The sequence below is a fragment of the Hemiscyllium ocellatum genome, chromosome 42, assembly GCF_020745735.1.
Source record: "Hemiscyllium ocellatum isolate sHemOce1 chromosome 42, sHemOce1.pat.X.cur, whole genome shotgun sequence".
Lineage (NCBI taxonomy): Eukaryota > Metazoa > Chordata > Chondrichthyes > Orectolobiformes > Hemiscylliidae > Hemiscyllium > Hemiscyllium ocellatum.
This window is the reverse complement of record NC_083442.1, coordinates 9,923,849-9,945,213: the sequence shown is the minus strand read 5'-3', so window position 1 is coordinate 9,945,213 and position 21,365 is coordinate 9,923,849. Positions and strand designations below refer to the sequence as shown.

Below are 21,365 nucleotides of genomic sequence, written 5' to 3'. Positions count from 1 at the left end.
TCTCTCGCATCAACATCCCTACTGTCGAGGCACTCATTGTGGCTCAAAACTGACTCCATTGGGTAGGACATGTCATCATTATTATATCATCAATTGTGTGCCACCAGGTTCTCTCAACTATAGCTGGGTCATGGTGGCAGGAGGAAAGAGGATGTCCTCAAAGTATCACTGAAGTGTTCAAACATCCTCACTGATTCTTGAGAGTCTCAGCCTGGAGAAGGTTCATTTGGGAAAGAGTCTGGATTAGAGTGGTGCTGGAAAAGCACAGCAGGCCAGGCAGCATTCAAGGAGCAGGGGAATCGACATTTTGGGCAAATGCCCTTCGTCAGCTCATTCCTGATGAAGGGCTCCTGCCCAAAAATTTGATTTTCCTGCTTCATGGATGCTGCCTGACCCACTGTGTTTTTCCAGCACCACTCTAATCTTGACTCTAATCTCCAGCATCTGCAGTCCACACTTTTGCCTCATTTGGGGAGGAGCTAAACACATCCATGGAGTTTGTTGTGAATGTGAGATAATGCTGAGTCAGGAAGGGCCCAAAGACCTTTTCTTACAAAAGAATTCCCCTGTTTATCTCTTGGAGCGCCACCTGCCCCACTTGTGATAGGTCCAAAGCATGACTTGTAGACTATACTAGCTGTCCCTCAGCTCACTGAACAGGGGTGGGAGTAAGGCATTCTTGATCTCAATGAACAGCCGCAGAGGAAGTGATGTTGCAATCACCTTTTGCACAGGGATGTTTTGTGAGTGTTTATGTTCCTGGTTGCTGTGGGTGTCTTGGAAATTTCATTATATTGTGAACATTAATGACAGACACTATTGTATTGACAGAGGCTCTCAAACAGTCATCGCCAAACCACAATTTCATGCAAGAATTTGGATGACACTGTAAATTCTAATATGAAGGTTAATCGGTTTACAATCCCTTTATCTGAATCTGTATAATTAGCCTGTAATTAGTAGTCATGTTGGTATGGTTTCTGTTAGCCACAACAATGAACATAAAATAATAAATGCTATCTGGAGTATTCCATTTTACTTTTATATTAAAGAAATAAATAGATTTCTCGGCGTTAAAGGTGATGAGGGGAATGAGAAAAGAGTGTAAGTGTTAGGATAGAGGATCAGCCATGATTTATGTTGAATTGGAAACTAGCCTTGATGGACTGAATGGCTGATTTTCTATGTTGCCTTTGTGCTGGGGATATCTTTCATTGGGAAGTTAGTAGTTGTGTTCTGTGACGCTGATCAGTGGTGACCAACTCGCTGCCTTTGTTCTATTTTATTCATTCAAGGAATGTGGGCGTCACTGGTTAGGCCAGCGTTTATTGCCCTTCCCTAATTACCCAAAGGGCAGTTAAGAGTCAGCCACATTGCTGTGGATCTGGAGTCACTTGTAGGCCAGACCAGGTAAGGATGGCTGTTTCCTTCCTTGAAGGGTTTTTTATGATGATTAACAGTCACTTTGTGGTCATCATTAGACTAATTTCTGGTTTCTATTGAATTCAAATTCCACCATCTGCCATGGAATGCATATGAAACTTGCACACCAGTTGATGCTGTTTGTATGTTGCTGTTCTGGGAAAGAATTTTCTTGGTACAGGAAGCTTGGAGGTGTGCCACTAAATTGCATTCATATGACACCTTTTTATAAGGTAGACCATTTCTAAGGTCCTTCTCAGGAGTTTTGCTATACTACTGGACCAAATGAGGAAATATTTCCGCAGATAGCCAAACATGTGATTAATGTGGAAGGTTTTGTATGACTTTCAGTCCCTCGTTTGGTACATCTGAACCTTAATCCAAATGGATATGAATTTGTTGTTGCTCAGATTACCCATTAGGGGTGAAATCACTCTCAGACCCTGCCAACTGAATGCCCAAAATCACAAGCTGTTACTGCTAGCTGAAAGGTTTTACATCCATGCTAAACACAATGATGAAATATCTAATTGAGCCAGTGCAGAAGCAGTGATGTGGTAATATTAGGGCAAACAAGGCAGAGGAATGCATGATGGACACTAAATCCCTGTGTAAAGCATTGAGGACCTTGGTGTGCATGTGCACTAGTCCCATAAGGTAACAAAGCAAGTAGATAGAGATTAAGAAGGGCCGCAATTTCTCTTCCCACGTGGTTAAAGATGCCCTCCAATGCGACTCGTCCACATCCCACACCTCTGCCCTCAGACCCCACCCCTCCAACCGTAACAAGGACAGAACGCCCCTGGTGCTCACCTTCCACCCTACAAACCTTCGCATAAACCAAATCATCCGCCGACATTTCTGCCACCTCCAAAAAGACCCCACCACCAGGGGTATATTTCCCTCCCCACCCCTTTCCGCCTTCCGCAAAGACTGTTCCCTCCCATGACTACCTGGTCATGTCCACGCCCCCTTACAACCCACCCTCCCATCCTGGCACCTTCCCCTGCCACCACAGGAACTGCAAAACCTGTGCCCACACCTCCTCCCTCACCTCCATCCAAAGCCCTAAAGGAGCCTTCCACATCCATCAAAGTTTTACCTGCACATCCACTAATATAATTTATTGCATCCGTTGCTCCCAATGCGGTCTCCTCTACATTGGGGAGACTGGACGCCTCCTAGCAGAGCGCTTTCAGGGAACATCTCCAGGACACCCGCACCAATCAACCACACTGCCCTGTGGCCCAGCATTTCAACTTCTCCTCCCGCTCTGCCGAGGACATGGAGGTCCTGTGCCTCCTTCACCGCCGCTCCCTCACCACCAGACGCCTGGAGGAAGAATGCCTCATCTTCTGCCTCGGAACACTTCAACCCCGGGGCATCAATGTGGACTTCAACAGTTTCCTCATTTCCCCTTCCCCCACCTCACCCTAGTTCCAAACTTCCAGCTCAGCACTGTCCCCATGACTTGTCCTACCTGCCTATCTTCTTTTCCACCTATCCGCTCCACCCTCCTTCCCCATTCACCTATTGTACTCCATGCTACTTTCTCCCTACCCACACCCTCCTCTAGCTTATCTCTCCACGCTTCAGGCTGTCTGCCTTTATTCCTGATGAAGGGCTTTTGCCCCAAATGTCGATTTTGCTGCTCCTCGGATGCTGCCTGAACTGCTGTGCTCTTCCAGCACCACTAATCCAAAATCGGGTTTCCAGCATCTGCAGTCATTTTTTTACCCTTATTTGTTGAGTTTGAATGGGAGGTTATGCTAGAACTGTATAAAACATTGGTTAGGTCACAGCTAGAACATTGTGTGCAGTTCTGGAATCTACATTCTTGGAGGCATGTGATAGCACTGTGGAGAGGGTGCAGAGGAAATTCTCCAAGATGGAGGACTAAGTGTGAGAAAATAGGTTTAGATTAATTAGGTGGCAGTTTTGACAGGAGTGGACATGATTAGCCAAAGAGTTTTTTCTCTGCTGCTCTGTCTCTACAACAGTGTTAGAAATCCAAGGGCCTAGGAGAATCCACTTCAAATCCCACCAAGACAGATGATCAAATCTGAAACCAATTTTAAAAATTCTGAAGTGCCAAGCATTAGTCTAATAGTGACCGAGTAAACACTATCAATTGTCATGAAAATCTGTCTGGTTCACTAATACCCTGCAGAAAGAAAATTTGTTCTCCTTATCTGGTGTGGCCTACATGTGACTCCAGATCCTCAACAATGTGGTTGTCACTTAACTGTCCTTGAGGCAACAAATACTGACCTTAAAAATAATTTTAAAAAATAGGATGAACTTGAGAATTGCTCAACAGTGTGAAACACAATGAGAACAACCGTGTTATACCTTCACCAGATTTTTAGGTATGTCTGCTTCTTGCCTGCCCTCCTGTGCCCTCTTTAAACCAGGGTTGGTGCTGTGTTGTATGGTAACAGTAGGTGGGGATGTGCAAGGCCATGAGTCTCCGGATTGTTTTGGAGTACAATTCAACTGCTGTTGATGGTCCACAGCACCTCAGTTGCCCAGTCTTTTGCTTGAAGTCTGTCCCATTTAGCACTGTGATAGTGCCACACCCACGGGCCTCGTTCCTGGTGGGGGACTTGTGCCCAGGGCATCGATTCTCCTGCTCCTCAGATGCTGCCTGACCTGCTGTGCTTTTCCAGTAACACACTCTCAACTCTGATCTCCAGCATCTGCAGTCCTCACTTTCTCCTAAAATCCATAAACAGCCACATCGACTGTTCTACCTTTATCAAGGTAGATTTGACAAATAGCGGTTAAAAGTATTAACTTTGAAATGTTTTAGAGCATCTTTAGTTTTCTAAACTGGCATGTTTAATGTTTTGTAACAGGTATAATGGCAATTCACCTTGTAATTATTTTCTTTACTCAATTGCCTATCAGCTCATAGTAAAAGGATTAACTTCGCAGATGAGGGCTGTCCCATATTGATGTTCTGTTGGCAATAGTGCCTCCCAAACAGTGCTTTCAGACTCTGAGAAATGCCACTGACACCAAGTTGAAAAGTTAGGGTGAAAACTTTATGACCTCATTGCCTGTCGGGGTGCTAACATTTAAGAACAAAGGACAAAACAGCACAGGGATCAGGCCCTTTGTCCCACCATTTCTCTGTTGATAATGATATCATCTGCCTGCATGTGGTCTATTCCTTGCCTATTCATGTGTCTGTCTGAATGCTACTTAAACGTTGTTAGCCTGTCTGTTTCTCCCAAAACCTATGGCAGTGTGTTCCAGGCACCTACCACCCTTTGTGTAGGAAAAAAATGTTTCCAAAAGGATTTTTGGAAAAGAGTGCTTCCAAATAAACCAGTTGGACTGTATCCTGATGTTGTGAGATTTTTCACTTTGTCCACCCCAGTCCAAAAATGGCACCTCCAAATCAGGAAGAAAATGTTTCACACATTGGTTAGTCCACTGTTGGAATATTGCATGCAATTCTGGTCTCCTTCCTATTGGAAGGATGTTGTGAAACTTGAAAGGGTTCAGAAAAGATTTACAAGGATGATGCCAGGGTTGGAGGATTTGAGCTATAGGGAGAGGTTGAATAGGCTGGGGCTGTTTTCCCTGGAGCGTCAAAGGCTGAGGGATGACCTTATAGAGGTTTATAAAATCACGAGGGATGTGGATAGGGTAAATAGACAAAGTCTTTTTCTTGGGTGAGGGAATCCAGAACTAGAGGGCATATGTTTTGGGTGAGAGGGAAAAAGTGCAAAAGGGACCTAAGGGGCAACTTTTCACACAGAGGGTAGTATGTGTATGGAATGAGCTGCCAAAGGAAGTGTTGAAGGCTGGTTCAAACTCAGCATTTAAAAGGCATCTGGATGGGTATATCAATAGGAAAGGTTTAGAAGGATATGGGCCAATTACTGGCAAATTGGACTAGATTAGGTTGGGATATCTGGTCAGCATGGATGAGTTGGACCGAACGGTCTGTTTCCGTGCTGTACTTCTCTGACTCTATGACAACATGATGGAGGTATTCTCAATGTGAAGGCTGGACTTGGTCTCCACTAAGCAGTGGTCACTTCCACCGGTAATGGCATGGGAAGTGTGGTAAATAGGACAGCTCAAGTATGTTATTTCTTGTTGGTTCCCTCACCACCCAGACACAGTCAAGCAGCTATATCTTCTAATATTTGACCAGTTTGTTTAGTAGTGGTACTCCTGAGCCACTCTTCGTGATGGACGTTGAAGTCCCCCTCCCAGAGTACATTGTCACCCTCAGTGCCTTCTCGAAGGAATGTTCAGCATGGAGGAACACTGATTCGCCAGCTGAGGGAGGATGGCGCATCGCAATCTGCAGGAAATTTCCTTGCTGTTGCTTGACCTAATGCAAGTCTTCATGGAGTTGGGAGTCCATGTTGGGGAGTCCCGGCAACTCCTTCCTAACTGTATACCACCGTTCAGCCAACTCTGCTGGCTCTGTCCTGCTTGTGGAACAGTTCATATCCAGGAATAGTGCTGGTGACTGAGACGTTGTTTGTAAGGTGTGATTCTGATTATGATTATGTTAGACTGTTACTTGATTAGTCTGTGAGACAGGTCTCCTAATTTTGGCACTAAAGCCCAGATATTAGGAAGAAGAACTTTGCAGGATTGATAGAGCTGATTTTCCAGTTGCCTTTTCTGGTCTGTCCACTTTCATTCCTTTTTTGAGAGTTTTCTTATGGTTGATATAACTAGGTCATTTTAGTGGGTAACTAAGAGTCCACTACATTGCTGTAGGTCTGGAGTCACGTGTAGGCCACATCAGGTAGGGATGGTAGATTTCCTTTCATAGAGACTTTTTGCAACAATTGACAACAGTTGTATAGTTGGTTTATCATTAGATTTATTCTAATTCCAGGTTTTGTTTTTGGTTTAGAATAGAGGGAGAGGGTTATTATCAGATGATTGTAGGCCTATCAGTGATGATTTCTCCATTGAATACAAGGGATCGTTGAATCTTTTGTAACAAGTTGATCCGTGTATCTAACCCCTAAGCTACCACAGATACTGGTGGCAGAGCAGGCCACCAATCTTAGCTGGGGCGACAGAGCCAGGAACCTCTGCTGGGATCCTGATGAGAAGGCACTTCAAGTCAGAATAATCTTAATCTGGTTTCCAACAGGAGCAGATGATAAACTGCTGTTCCGTGAAGATTGGCACTGCAGCTACTGATACTTCGCTGATATTTGAGCTGAATTATTTGGGTGCTCAGCTGTTGTTGCATTTTTCACAGAGGTAGCCATCAAAGACCATAGGAGATCTGCTTTAGTCACCACTCTCCTGGTGATTTGTTACAGCATAGAGCAGAGATGCTGCTTGTATAATAAAGTTCTGACTGTGTCTTTTTCAGGCAGAGGTAAATAGATTCTTGAGAATTTTTCATTCCATTGTTTATCAGCATTTAATTAGTTTTATTGTTGAAAAGTTTGCCCTGTATAACTTTTACAAAATTCTAGCCAGACTCCACTAAGTTTAAAGGTAATCTGTCAAATCAATGACTGTTTGTTTAGAATTGGCCTTTCCAGAGGAGTTAGAGAAACATCTTAGCATTGCCTGCGCTCGTGTTCAAATACATCGATCAAATAAGAAAAAGTTAGAAGTGCCGTAGAAAGGAGGGAAAAGAAATGTTGAGGTAACCAGATGCAAGCGATAGATTCGTTTTCTTGTCAGGAGTGTTGGTTCCAAAGTGGAAAACTGATTCTATTGGTGACATTAAACACAGCTGCCAGAGGGTCAGAGCACATGTATTCACTGGAAACAATGACTATAAACAGTGCAATTCAATCAGTGCTTGAAAAGGAACTTGTTTGAAATTGCTCATCTTTTTCAGAAAGTTCTCTTGTGCAAAACTGATTCCTGGCAAAGAATTAATTACACTTAAATTTTGTGTATCTGTTGACAACGGGTTGGGAATGGCCCTAAAGAATTGTCAGCAACAGAGAAACAATTTCTCAACTTGTAAGGCAAAACAAGCCATTAGGCGAATAGTGTCATCACTGCCTTGTTCCAGGGTAAAGTGTTAACAAAACAAACACAATAGAATATTGAGTCAGATATTTCTCTTGCACTTGTAAAGAAAGGTCATTTTAACACCAATCAAAAACAAAGCCTGCAGCTTAAAGCTCCTTCCAGTTAAATCTACTCTGCAGCTTCCCAGGCAGCACGCTGCAGCTTCCCAGGCAGCACGCTGCAGCTTCCCAGGCAGCACGCTGCAGCTTCCCAGGCAGCACGCTGCAGCTTCCCAGGCAGCACGCTGCAGCTTCCCAGGCAGCACGCTGCACCCCCCATACAGCACACTGCTCCCCCCATACTCCAATTGCACCCTCCATATACCACACTCCACTCCCCATACACCACACTGCACCCCCCATACACCACGCTGAACCCCCCATACATTATACTGCACCCCCCATACGCCATACTACGCCCCCATATAGCACACCACTCATCCCCATACACCACACCACTAATCCCCATACACCACACCGCTCATCACCATTCACCATGCCGCATCCCCATAGGTGACACCGCACCCCCATACGCCACACCGCTCCTCCCCAATACACCACACTGCACCCACAATACACCATAATGCACACCACATACACCATACTGCACCCCCCATACACAAACAATGCTCATCCCCATACACCACACCTTTCATCCCATACACCACACCTTTCATCCCATACACCACACTACACCACCCATACACAATACTGAATCCCCCATACACCACGCTGCACCCCCCATACACCACGCTGCACCCCCCATACACCACGCTGCACCCCCCCATACACCACACCGCTCATCCCCATACACCACACCGTACACCCCATACACCACACCGTACACCCCATACATCACACCGCACCCCCACACACCATACTGCTCCCCCCATACACAACACCACACCCCCCATACAGCATACTGCACCCCCCCATACACCACACCACTCATCCCCATACACCACACCGCACCCTCCCTACACCACACCGCACCCTCCCTACACCACACCGCACCCTCCCTACACCACACTGCACCTCCCCATACACCACACTGCACCCCCACATACACCACACTGCACCCCCACATACACCACGCTGCACCCCCCCATACACCATGCTGCACCCCCCATACACCATGCTGCACCCCCCCATACACCACGCCGCACCCCCCATACATCACACTGCACACCCCCATACAACATACTGCACACCCCCATGCACCCCAAATCCACCACACTGCACCCCACCCCCATACACCACATTGGTCATCCCCATACACCAGACTGCACCCCCCATATACCACAATGCACCCCAAATACACCACACCGCTCATCCCCATACACCACATTGCTCATCCCCATACACCGCACTGCACCCCCCATACACCGCACTGCACCCCCCCATACAACACACCGCACCCCTCATACACCACAATGCACCCCAAATACACACACCACTCATCCCCCCCCAAACCACGCCGCTCATCCCCCCCCCAAACCACACCGCTCATCCTCCCCAAACCATGCCGCTCATCCCCACATACCACACGGCACCCCCCAGACACCACACTGCACCCCCCAGACACCACACTGCACCCCCCCATATAACACACTGCACCCCCCATATATCACACCGCACGCCCCATACACCACACCACTCACCCCCTTACACCACACTGCACCCCGAATACACCACAGTGCACCCCGAATACACCACATCGCACCCTCCCTACACCACACAGCACCCCCCACACTGCACCCCCAATACACCATACTGCACACCACATACTCCATACTGCACCCCCCCCATACACAACAACGCTCATCCCCATACACCACGCTGAATCCCCCATACACCACGCTGAATCCCCCATACACCACGCTGAATCCCCCATACACCACGCTGAATCCCCCATACACCACGCTGAATCCCCCATACACCACACTCAATCCCCCATACACCACACCGTAACCCCCAATCACCACACCGTTCATCCCCATACACCACACTGCACCAACCATACACCAGACTGCACCACCCATACACCACGTTGAATCCCCCCATACACCATGCTGCACCCCCCCCATGCACCACCCCGTACCCCCCATACACCACACTGCACCCCCCCATATAACACACTGCACCCCCCATATATCACACCGCACGCCCCATACACCACACCACTCACCCCCTTACACCACACTGCACCCCGAATACACCACAGTGCACCCCGAATACACCACATCGCACCCTCCCTACACCACACAGCACCCCCCACACTGCACCCCCAATACACCATACTGCACACCACATACTCCATACTGCACCCCCCCCATACACAACAACGCTCATCCCCATACACCACGCTGAATCCCCCATACACCACGCTGAATCCCCCATACACCACGCTGAATCCCCCATACACCACGCTGAATCCCCCATACACCACGCTGAATCCCCCATACACCACACTCAATCCCCCATACACCACGCTGAATCCCCCATACTCCACACTCAATCCCCCATACACCACGCTGAATCCCCCATACACCTCACCGTACTCCCCATACACCACACTCAATCCCCCATACACCACGCTGCACCCCCCCATACACCACGCCGCACCCCCCCCATACACCACGCCGCACCCCCCCATACACCACACCGTACCCCCCATACACCGCACCGTACCCCCCATACACCACACCGTTCATCCCCATACACCACACCGTTCATCCCCATACACCACACTGCATCACCCATACACCACGCTCAATCCCCCATACACCACGCTGAATCCCCCACACACCACGCTGCATCCCCCCATACACCACACCGTACACCCCATACACCACACCGTACCCCCCATACACTACACTGCACGCCACCATACACCAAACCCCTCATCCCCCCCCAAACCACACCGCTCATCCCCCCCCAAACCACACCGCTCATCCCCCCCCAAACCACACCACTCATCCCCCCCCAAACCACGCCGCTCATCACCCCCAAACCACGCCGCTCATCCCCCCCCAAACCACGCCGCTCATCCCCCCCCCAAACCACACCACTCATCCCCCCCAAACCACGCCACCCACCACGCAGCTCATCCCCATACACCACACTGCACTCCCCCCCAATACACCAGACTGCACCCCCCCCCATACACCAGACTGCACCTCCCCATACACCAGACTGCACCTCCCATTCACCACATCGCTCATCCCCCCAAACCACGCCGCTCATCCCCACACACCACGTCGCTCATCCCCATACACCACGCCGCTCATCACCCCCCCAACCACGCCGCACATCCCCCCCCAACCACGCCGCACATCCCCCCCCAACCACGCCGCACATCCCCCCCCAACCACGCCGCTCATCCCTCCCAAACCACGCCACTCATCCCCACCCAAACCACGCCGCTCATCCCCCCCCAACCACGCTGCACATCCCCCCCCAAACCATGCCGCTCATCCCCAAACACCACACCGCTATCCCCAAAGGCCCACGGCACCCCCCATACGCCACACGGCACCCCCCCATACGCCACAATGCACCCCGATTACACCACACCGCACCCTCCCTACACCACACTGCACCCCCAATACACCACACTGCACCCCCAATACACCACACTGCACCCCCAATACACCATGCTGAATCCCCCATACACCATGCTGAATCCCCCATACACCATGCTGAATCCCCCATACACCACGCTCAATCCCCCATACACCACGCTCAATCCCCCATACACCACGCTCAATCCCCCATACACCACGCTCAATCCCCCATACACCACACCGTACCCCCCATACACCACACCGTACCCCCCATACACCACACCGTACCCCCCATACACCACACCGTACCCCCCATACACCACACCGTTCATCCCCATACACCACACTGCACCACCCATACACCACGCTGAATCCCCCATACACCACACTGCACCCCCCCATACACCACGCTGAATCCCCCATACACCACGCTGAATCCCCCATACACCACGCTGAATCCCCCATACACCACACCGTACCCCCCATACACCACACCGTACCCCCCATACACCACACCGTACCCCCCATACCCAATCCCCCATACACCACGCTGCATCCCCCCCATACACCACACCGTACCCCCCATACACCACACCGTAACCCCCAATCACCACACCGTTCATCCCCATACACCACACTGCACCAACCATACACCAGACTGCACCACCCATACACCACGTTGAATCCCCCCATACACCATGCTGCACCCCCCCCATGCACCACCCCGTACCCCCCATACACCACACTGCACGCCGTCATACACCAAACCGCTCATCCCCCCCCAAACCACACCGCTCATCCCCACACACCAGACTGCACCCCCCATACACCAGACTGCACCCCCCATACACCAGACTGCACCCCCCATACACCAGACTGCACCTCCCATTCACCACGCGGCACCTCCCATGCACCACACTGCAACCCCCCATGCACCACACTGCAACCCCCCATGCACCACACTGCAACCCCCCATGCACCACACTGCAACCCCCCATGCACCACACTGCAACCCCCCATACACCACACTGCAAACCCCCCATACACCACACTGCAAACCCCCCATACACCACACTGCAACCCCCCCATACACCACACCGCACCCCCCATACACCACACCGCACCTCCCCATTGTCTACACTGCACCTCCCCATTGTCTACACTGCACCTCCCCATACACCACACCGCACCTCCACATAGTCCACACTGCACCCCTCTCCTATACTCTACATTCCGCCCCCATGCCACGCTGCACCACCCTATACTCCGTGCTGGATTCCTCTATCATTCAGACTGCACCCCATGCTGCACCGCACCCCATATACTCCCACACAACTCCCCTCCCCTATACTCTACATTGAATCCCTCCCACAGAGTCCACACTGCACCTCTACATAGTCTACGCTGCACACCCTTTACTCACAGTGTACCACTCCCTATACTCTCAACTGCACGTCCCCTGTCCCTGCTGCACCCCCCAGTCCACGCTGCACCCCTCCCCTGTTCTCCACACTGCACCCATCCCCTATACTCCACGCTGCACCACCCTATACTTCGCATTGTACCCCCCCCCCAATGGTCCATGCTGCAACACCCATACCCCGCACTGAACCCCTCCCCTATAGTCTACATTGCACCCCTCTCCCATACTCCACGCTGCATCCCTCCCCCTATAATTTGTCCTGCATCTCCCTATACTCCACGCCGCATCTCCCTGTAGTCCACACTGCACCCCTCCCCTATAACCTGCACTGAACACCACCCCCCCATACTCCACACTGCACCTCTCTCCGACTCTATGCTGTACCCCTCCCCTATACTCCACACTGCACCCCTCCCCCTATATTTCGTCCTACATCTCCCTATACTCACACTGGACTTCGTTAAATGATGTGTACAGCTTTGCTTTTTCCTCTCGTTTTAAAATGCTTGTGAAAGTTCCGACTTCACAAGGCGACTTGATAAAATTGTGTGGATTGTATAAAGTTCTGATGATCGGTCACCTTGACCTGCTCTCTCCAATGATGATTGCTGCTGAGTATTTCCGGCATGCTCCATTTTAAATTCAAATTTCAAATGTCCACAGTGGATTAGGGAAGATGGTGAAACTTTGCTCTCGAGTTAAACAAACCCAATATATTGCTGGACCAGGAATAGATCAATGAAGCTTGAATTTTGCTCAGGCAAGAATTCCTATAGGCTGTCCTATTGCAGCTTTGAACATTCATTGCTCTTATTATGATTTGGAAGAGCCGGTGTTAGACTGGGGTGTACAAAGTTTAAAAATCACACAACACCAGGTTCATCACCTGGTGAAGGAGCAGCATTCCGAAAGCTAGCGCTTCCAAATAACCCTGTTGGACTATAACCTGGTGTTGCGTAATTCTTAACCTTGTAGTCTTATTATGTAATCCTTGGACTGGGATAAGTATTGTTGTGTTCTGAATGTCACACAGGAGAATGATGTGGAAATTCTCACAGGACACAATGATGCGGATTTTAAAAATACATTTTAATTCAAAAATATTGTGCTTTCTATCTGTGCAGTGAATATAAAGACCATTAGACTAGGCTCTGTCTTTTGGCTTACACTACAGAACAATCTTGATTATCCAAACAAGATGGGCAGGGAGTATTTGTTCAGATAACCGATTGTTCAGATAACATTTTGACAAGACTTTATTCGGATAATTCATGTTTAGATAACCGAGGTTGTTCCATATTGGGTTCCTGGTGTCCTTTGTTATTGCATCATTTGGGAATCCACTTTAACCTAAAGACAAGGATTGCAATGATTTGAGAAGGTGACTCCTCCAGGGAAACAAGGATGGCTAGTAAACGTAGGCCCAGCCAGTGATGCCAACATACTGTGGTCAAATTAAAAACCGTCACAGCAGGATAGGTATTTAACTAACTGATGGAGTAGATGGAGAATGTGCTGTCCATCCCAGTCTTGGCAGAATTTAATGCCCTCCTCTTGAGTGGGTTTGGAGATGTGGGTTATTAGGGTGGAGATGCTGCTGCCCTGCCACCACCACAAAGGTCTCCTCCTGCCACCACTCACAAGTTTCCTTGAGTGGAGCAGTGATTTGCGAAAGGAGCCTGCACTAATGGGGGTTCTATACAAATATGGCAGCCTCTTGTTTACCACTGACATAATTAAATGTGCTGAACTTGCCTCCATAATTAGTGGCCATAACCTTATTAAGTTGTGAGCAAGCTTGAGGAACTGATTGGTCTATTCTGCTCTTTTATATTTTGCGTCTTTGTGTCGGTCAATTCTTGCTTTGTTTGATGCATGTTTTGAAGGAAAAGGTTTTTTTTTCAGGGTATCTGGAGGAGAGCTCTTTGACTTTTTGGCTCAGAAAGAATCTCTGAGTGAAGAAGAAGCGACTGCATTTATTAAACAAATCTTGGACGGAGTGAACTATCTCCACTCCAAAAACATCGCACACTTTGATCTCAAGGTAGAGTTTCTTTTCAATTTAACTCTGTGGAACATAACCCCGTTTCATATTTTTAAGCTGCAGCAACATTTTATATTTTTCCCACAGTTTTCATTTTAATAGATTGTGTAACTGCTCAGAGCTCTGCACAAATCATAAATATGCTCATGGAAATTTAACAACTTACTTTTTTAAAGGATAGTTGGAATTCCATGGTAGCTCTGTCTTGCATCCTAATTCAGAGGTTGTGGCAACCCCATTGTGAGAATTATGGAATTGTGAGCATTGTTGGAAGTGCTGTCCTGAGTATAAGATGCTAAACTGAAGATTCCTCAGACAGTAAACAATTCAGAATAAACAGAAGGTTCTTCCCAAGCCTGAGTTAACATTTACCCTTTAAAATTTCCAACATTGGGCAATATACTCCAGAAAGTTCCTAGTTAAAATACTATGAAGAGACACCTTTGGGCCAAGATGCTTTCTTGATTCAGCAGTGAGGTATAATTGCTGGAAAAAAGAAATTGTTGAAGAAATTCTGCTGTCTTACATCAGGACAATTTATAGGAAATACCAAAGTGAAGGAAAATGAAGTGGATGTGTTGATTGGTTCACAAGTAGGCTTGCGATTGGTAGATATGTGCACCTATTAATGATGACTAACTGGTCACTGCCATTGTTTAAATATTAAACCAAGCAATTTGAATCTAATTGCCCCAAGAGACTGTCAGAGCTCTGAGCAGTTACACAATCTATTAAAATGACTGTCAACTCATTTATACTCTGTTGAAGCAGGTTCAGTGTGCACACATGTTCCTTCTGTCTGCAAAGTACAAGACCAAATATAGTTTCCAGAACATACAAGTATTCCACATTACAAATCCAACTGACAATCCTACATTAGTTGCCATCATAATCATTTTGAATAATATTTGCTCAATAATCCTATCATATCTAATATTGAATACTGTTGTGAGAGTACAAGCACAGACTGGTAGGTGGATGTGGTTTGTACCTCGCTTACTAAGTTATATACTGCTTGAAAAGTTCTGACCATCTTTGGAATATATGGCCGACATACCTGGCACCACACTAGCACTAGAATCTGTCCCTTTTGGCCTGAGAATCCCTGTCTTCCTCAGATTAATATGGGATATTGTATTTCTAACTTGTAAGCAGTAAATACAGCTGTTTACATGCTGCTACAATGCTATAACAACAGGAGTGGTGTTCACCAGCAACAAGATGCTAACAAAAAGCTAAAATGGCATTCTGCCTAAAACACAAATGAGTAATGTGGTATATGACTTTCAATGCTGGTGTGATGCCAGTTACGTAGCCTGCAAATGCCAACAGCTTCCAGATCATTTTTTCAGTTTAGATGGGTAATCAGGCTCACAATTTAAACAAAACTTAGCAGTTAACTGTCAGTCATTATTAACTGGTGTATTCTCCATGGAAGCACTTCTACTAGTCACTTCAACTTGCCAGCCAGTCTGCACTCTTCTTGCATACAGTTGAAATGCTGTTTTCTTTTTTACTTTGGTATTCTTGCAAGATGCTAAGTTTCAGCAAAATGTACCTTTTTTCAGCAATACTGAAGTTTTATACTACCAAAGGACGAATTAAACATGAAAAGTACAAGAAATTTTATTGAGAGTATACTGTTTCACAGTGGTTTGTTTTTACTGGGGTGGGGTTCCAAACCTTTCCTAATGTAATCTATTTCAAATAACTCTCAACTGAAGGTTTGGCACCAAAACAGGACTTCATGATTGCTATGTTATAAATATTCTTCTTGTGAAATATATTTTCAGCCAGAAAACATTATGCTTCTCGACAAGGTACCAGTGCCACATATCAAGTTGATAGACTTTGGCCTCGCTCACACAATTGAAGATGGAGTTGAGTTTAAAAACATATTCGGAACCCCTGAATTTGTTGGTAGGTACTTAAAAACTACAACTTTCATAATTTCAGCTGTAGATCCATTATGTTTGAAAGAAAAACAAATGCTTCATAAGTGGGGTAAGATGATGAACAATATGTAGTTAAATTTTGGATGTAGGTTTGCTCGCTGAGCTGAAAGGTTCATTTCTAGATGTTTCATTACCTTACTAGGTAACATCATTAGTGGGCCTCATGTGAAGCAATTCTGAAAATTCCTGCTTTCTATTGTATGTTCGGGTTTCTTTAGGCTGGTGATGTTTTTTCCTATGGTGAAGTCACTTCCTGTTCCTTTTCTCAAGGGGTGGTAGATAGGGTCTAACTGGTTGTGTTTGTTGTTAGAGTTCCAGTTGGAATGCCATGCTTCTAGGAATTCTCGTGCATGTCTTTGTTTGGCTTGTCCTAGGATGGATGTGTTGTCCCAGTCAAAGTGGTGTCTTTCCTTATCCGTATGTAGTTAAATAACGCTGAATGTTAGAGAATATTTATTGTCATGTTTGGTGAAACTGAATGGGGTGACATTAGGAGTAGCTGTGGACCCTGGTCACAGATTCACATTCCTTGCTCATTATAATTCCAGCTGATCTGCATATATGGACTGTCCACTTGGTGTATAACAGGTGGTTAATGTGGTGCTGTCCATTTTATATTCATGTCCTTGTTCAAATTCACCAAGTGTATTGAATGTAGTAACTTCTTCTGATTTCCAAGGTTCCAGAAGTAATTGGTATTTTGTGTGTTGCATGCTTAATGCTTTGTAAAGTATTTTCCCAAGTTTTCAATTCAATGTGGGAGACCTACAGTGAGATGAGGGTGAGTTTGGTTTAATTGAAGCAAATAGCTCTCTTCTGTTCAGACCTAGTTAATTGATGTGAAAGGCATTGAAAATTAAAGAATATTAGCAAGAAAGTGTGCCTATGAATAGTGAACAGGAGACTGTTAGTCACACTTATATGTATATGAGCTATGTTTCAGATAGGGACTTCGCCACCACAGGCCTCTGTGTTGATAGCAGACCTTGTGATGTTCCTCTAATGAGGACTACACTCAGAATGGTGAAAGGACAAAAGATTTTGGCTATTCCTTGAAATATTATGAGAAATGAACAATCCAAGAAAGAGAATGGTATCACAAAAGTGAAAATGGAAATGAAACTTTGTAGATCTTCCTGTTCTGCAATAATGATAAAAATCACACAACACCAGGTTATAGTCCAACAGGTTTATTTGGAAGCAGGAGGCGCTGTTCCTTCATCAGGTGGTTGTGGAGTATAAGGTCATAAGACACAGAATTTATAGAAAAAGATTACAGTATCATGCAATTGAAATGAGATATTGAACAAACCTGGATTGTTGCTAAATCTTTCATCTTTTAGAAAGGGTTGGAGGTTTTGGTTCATTAATATATAAATCCCAGAACTGGCATATATGATGTTTGGTATGGGAAACACATGGTCCTCCAATTTGCTTGTCTGTCTTTCTACCACCACCTCAATTAATGTTATCTCAACCCTGCACTATCCCTTTACTGTTCACTCAGTTACTGCTGCTTCTCACTCTCACTTTTTCAGAATTTTCTTGATTTAGATTTCAGAATCTTCACTTGCTCTGCTTTCCTAATACTTTCCTCCCCTCCCTGAAATTCTTTTGACAACAGTCAGAGAGTTTCCGACATTTCCATTGCCTCCCGCAAATGGCTTAATTTTATATCTTCTCATCCTATCTCTGTTGTCAAGAATGCCATCCTTCTCTTCCAGTTTCTCCAACTGATGATTTCACTTTGCATTCTGGAGTTCTTGAAATGTTGTCCTGCCCTGCCAATTTTCACCCACCCCACTGAATGCCCATCCTGTTCATCAAGTGTTTTCTGTTCATGTGGTCTTTTAAAACCATAGGACATAGGAGCAGGAGTTAGGCCATTCAGCCCATCAAGTCTGCTCTGTCATTCAATCATGGCTGATAAGCTTCTCAAACCCATTCTCTTGCTTCCTCCCCATAACCCTTGATCCCCTTGACAATTGAACCTATCTATCTCAGTCTTAAATACCCTCATTGACCTGGTTTCCACAGCCTTCGGTGGCAGTGTATTTTATAGATTCCCCACTCTCTGGCTGAAGCAGTTTCTCCTTATCTCTGTTCTAAAAGGTCTTCCCTTTATTGTAAGGCTGTGCCCTTGGGTATAGGTCACTCCTACCAATGGAAACATCTTCCCAACATCTAAGAATTCTCTAAGTGTCAATTAGATTTCCCCCTCATCCTTCTAAACTCAGAGTATAGACCCAGAGTCCTCAAATGTTCCTCATATATTAAGCTTTTCATTCCTGGGACCATTCTCCTCTGAGAATACACCACGGCCAGTGAAATTTCTCTCCATTTAGAAAATAATCCATGCCTCTATTCTTCCTACCAAAATGTGTGACCTCACACTTCCCACATTGTACTCCATCTGCCATTTCTTTGCCCACTCTCCTAACCTGTCTAAATCCTTCTGCAACCTCCCTGCCTCCTCAATGCTACCCGTTCCTCTACCTATCTTTGTATCATTTGCATACTTAGCCAGAATACCCCAGTTCCTTCATTTGGATTGTTAATGTATAAAGTGAAACATTGTTTTCCCAACATTGACCCTTGCAGAACACCACTTGACACCAGTTATCATTCTGCGAAGGACCCTGTTATCCCCACTCTCTGCTTTCTGCCAGACAACCAGGCTTCTATCCATGCTAACACTTTGCCTCTCACACCGTGGGCCCTTATCTCATTCAGCAGCCTCCTGTACAGGACCTTGTCAAAGGCCTTCTGGAAATCCAGGTAGATAACAACATCCATTGGCTCTCCTTGGTCTAACCTGCTTGTTGCTTCCTCAGAGAATTCTAGCAGATTTGTCAGGCCTGACCTCCCCTTGATGAAACTGCGCTGACTTTGCCTTATTTTATCAGACACTTCCAAGTAATCAGAAATCACATCCTTCACAAAGGATTCCAGGCTCTAACCCATGACCGAGGTTAAGCTAATCCGTCTGTAATTTTGTCTTTTGCCTTACTTCCTTTTTAAACAGGGATGTCACATTAGTGATTTTCCAGTCCTCTGGGAACTCCCCTCCCCTCCCCTCCCCTCCCCTCCCCTCCCCTCCCCTCCGATTCTAGTGATTCCTGAAAGATCACCACTAAATCTATCTTCAGCTATCTCCCTTAGAACTCTGGGGTATAGTCCATCTGGTCCAGGTGATTTATCCACCTACAGGCTATTCAATTTTTCTCACATCTTCACCTTGGTGATGACCATCATACTGAACGCTACCTCCTCACTCACTTGAATTCTTTGGGATATTACTCATGTCTTCCACTGATGCAAAGTAATTATTCAGTTACTCAGCCATTTTCTTGTTCCCCACTACTATCTCTCCAGTGTCATTTTCCAACGGTCCAATGTCCATTTTCACCTCTCTTTTGCCCTTCATATATCTAAAGAAACTCTTAGTCTTCCTATATATTACTGGCTAGCATACTCTCCTATTTAATCATCTCCCTTTTCATTTCTTTCTTCGTTGCCATCTGTTGGACTTTGTAAGCTTCCCAATCCTCTGGTTTCCCATTGTCCTTTGCCACATAATATGCTTTTTCCTTGCTTTTATGCAATCTCTGATTTTCCTAGTTGGCCACGGTTGCCTCATCCTCCCTGTACCATGCTGCTTTTTTCTCAGGATGAATCTCTGCCGTGTCTCCTGAATTACTCCCAGAAACTCCTGCCATTGCTGTTCCACTGTCTTTCCTGCTCTTCTCCTCTCCCAGTCAGTTCCACCCAGCTCCTCCCTCAGGCCTCTGTAGTTTCCTTTATTCAGCTGTAATACCTCTGATTGTATCTTCTCTCTTTCTCAAATTGCAGAGTAAATCCTATCATATTATGATCACTGCCTCCTAAGGGTTCCTTCACCTTAAGCTCCCTTATCAAGTCTGCCTCATTGAACCACGGTAAATCCAGTATTGCCTGTTCCCTAGTGGGCTTCACCACAGACTGTTCCAAAAAGCCATCTCATAGACATTTCTCAAATTCTTTTACTTGCAATCCACTCCCAACCTGATTTTCCCAGTCCACCTGCCTATTGAAATTCCCCACAATCGCTGTGCCTTTCCTACACACCTTTTCTACCTCCTCATGTGTCTTGCGTGCCAGCTCCTGACACCTGCTTGGTAGCCTGTACATAACTGCAACTATAGTTTTTTTTACCTTTCTGCTGTTCCTCCATTCCACACAGATTTGATACCATCTGACCCTGCTTTGTTTCCTACTATTGATTTAATTTAATTTCTTAATAAAGGAAACCCCACCCTGTCTTTTTTTTTTGATTGGATGTATATTCTTCAATATTCAGCTGTCAATCCTGATCTCCTTGCAGCCACATATCCATGATGACCACCATGTCATACCTGGTAATTTCAACCTGCAGTCCCCATTTCTGTCCATGCTGGAACTTGTTGGACAAGGACAAGGGCTAAGGCTCCTGTAACTCTACCTCTCTCTACCTGCCTCACTCTCAGCCACACCCTCCTGTCCCTGACCACAGGCCAAACTTAAGTTACTCTTCTCCTCCCTGATGCATTGCAATGTTTGAAACTCAGACTCCAGGTCAGATTCTAAACTGGAGATTTTCCAGCAACCAACATTTAATCCAGACATGGTCACTGGGAAACAGAGTAGGGTCCACTAGTTCCCACATCATACAGAAGCAACACATCACCTGACCCTCCATCCTCTTATTTTATTTAATTAGATTTGAATGTGTTTTTAAAAATTTTTAACTGTTGTAATATTTCTGCTTATTTTCTTAATCTGAATGCAAGTTATAACCAATAATTAATACAGGCTCAAATTTAGCAGGCTCCCTATTTACTTTTGACCATGTTCACGCATTTCTATGGTTCCCAATTCCCATTCTGAACTAGTGCACCCCACAAGACTTCAGCA

The 21,365-nt window shown here is 46.3% G+C and overlaps 1 protein-coding gene across 4 annotated transcripts in view; it reads left to right on the top strand.

Annotated features, from left to right (window-relative positions):
- The window catches only part of dapk2b (death-associated protein kinase 2b), a 156,552-nt gene that overhangs the window by 95,205 nt on the left and 39,982 nt on the right, over positions 1-21,365 (top strand). For all 4 annotated transcript variants that reach the window (XM_060853576.1, XM_060853575.1, XM_060853574.1 and 1 more), the window contains 2 exons: positions 14,340-14,478; positions 16,272-16,398. In XM_060853576.1, coding sequence (XP_060709559.1) covers positions 14,340-14,478; positions 16,272-16,398 — 266 coding nt within the window. The remainder of the gene's footprint in view (positions 1-14,339; positions 14,479-16,271; positions 16,399-21,365) is intronic.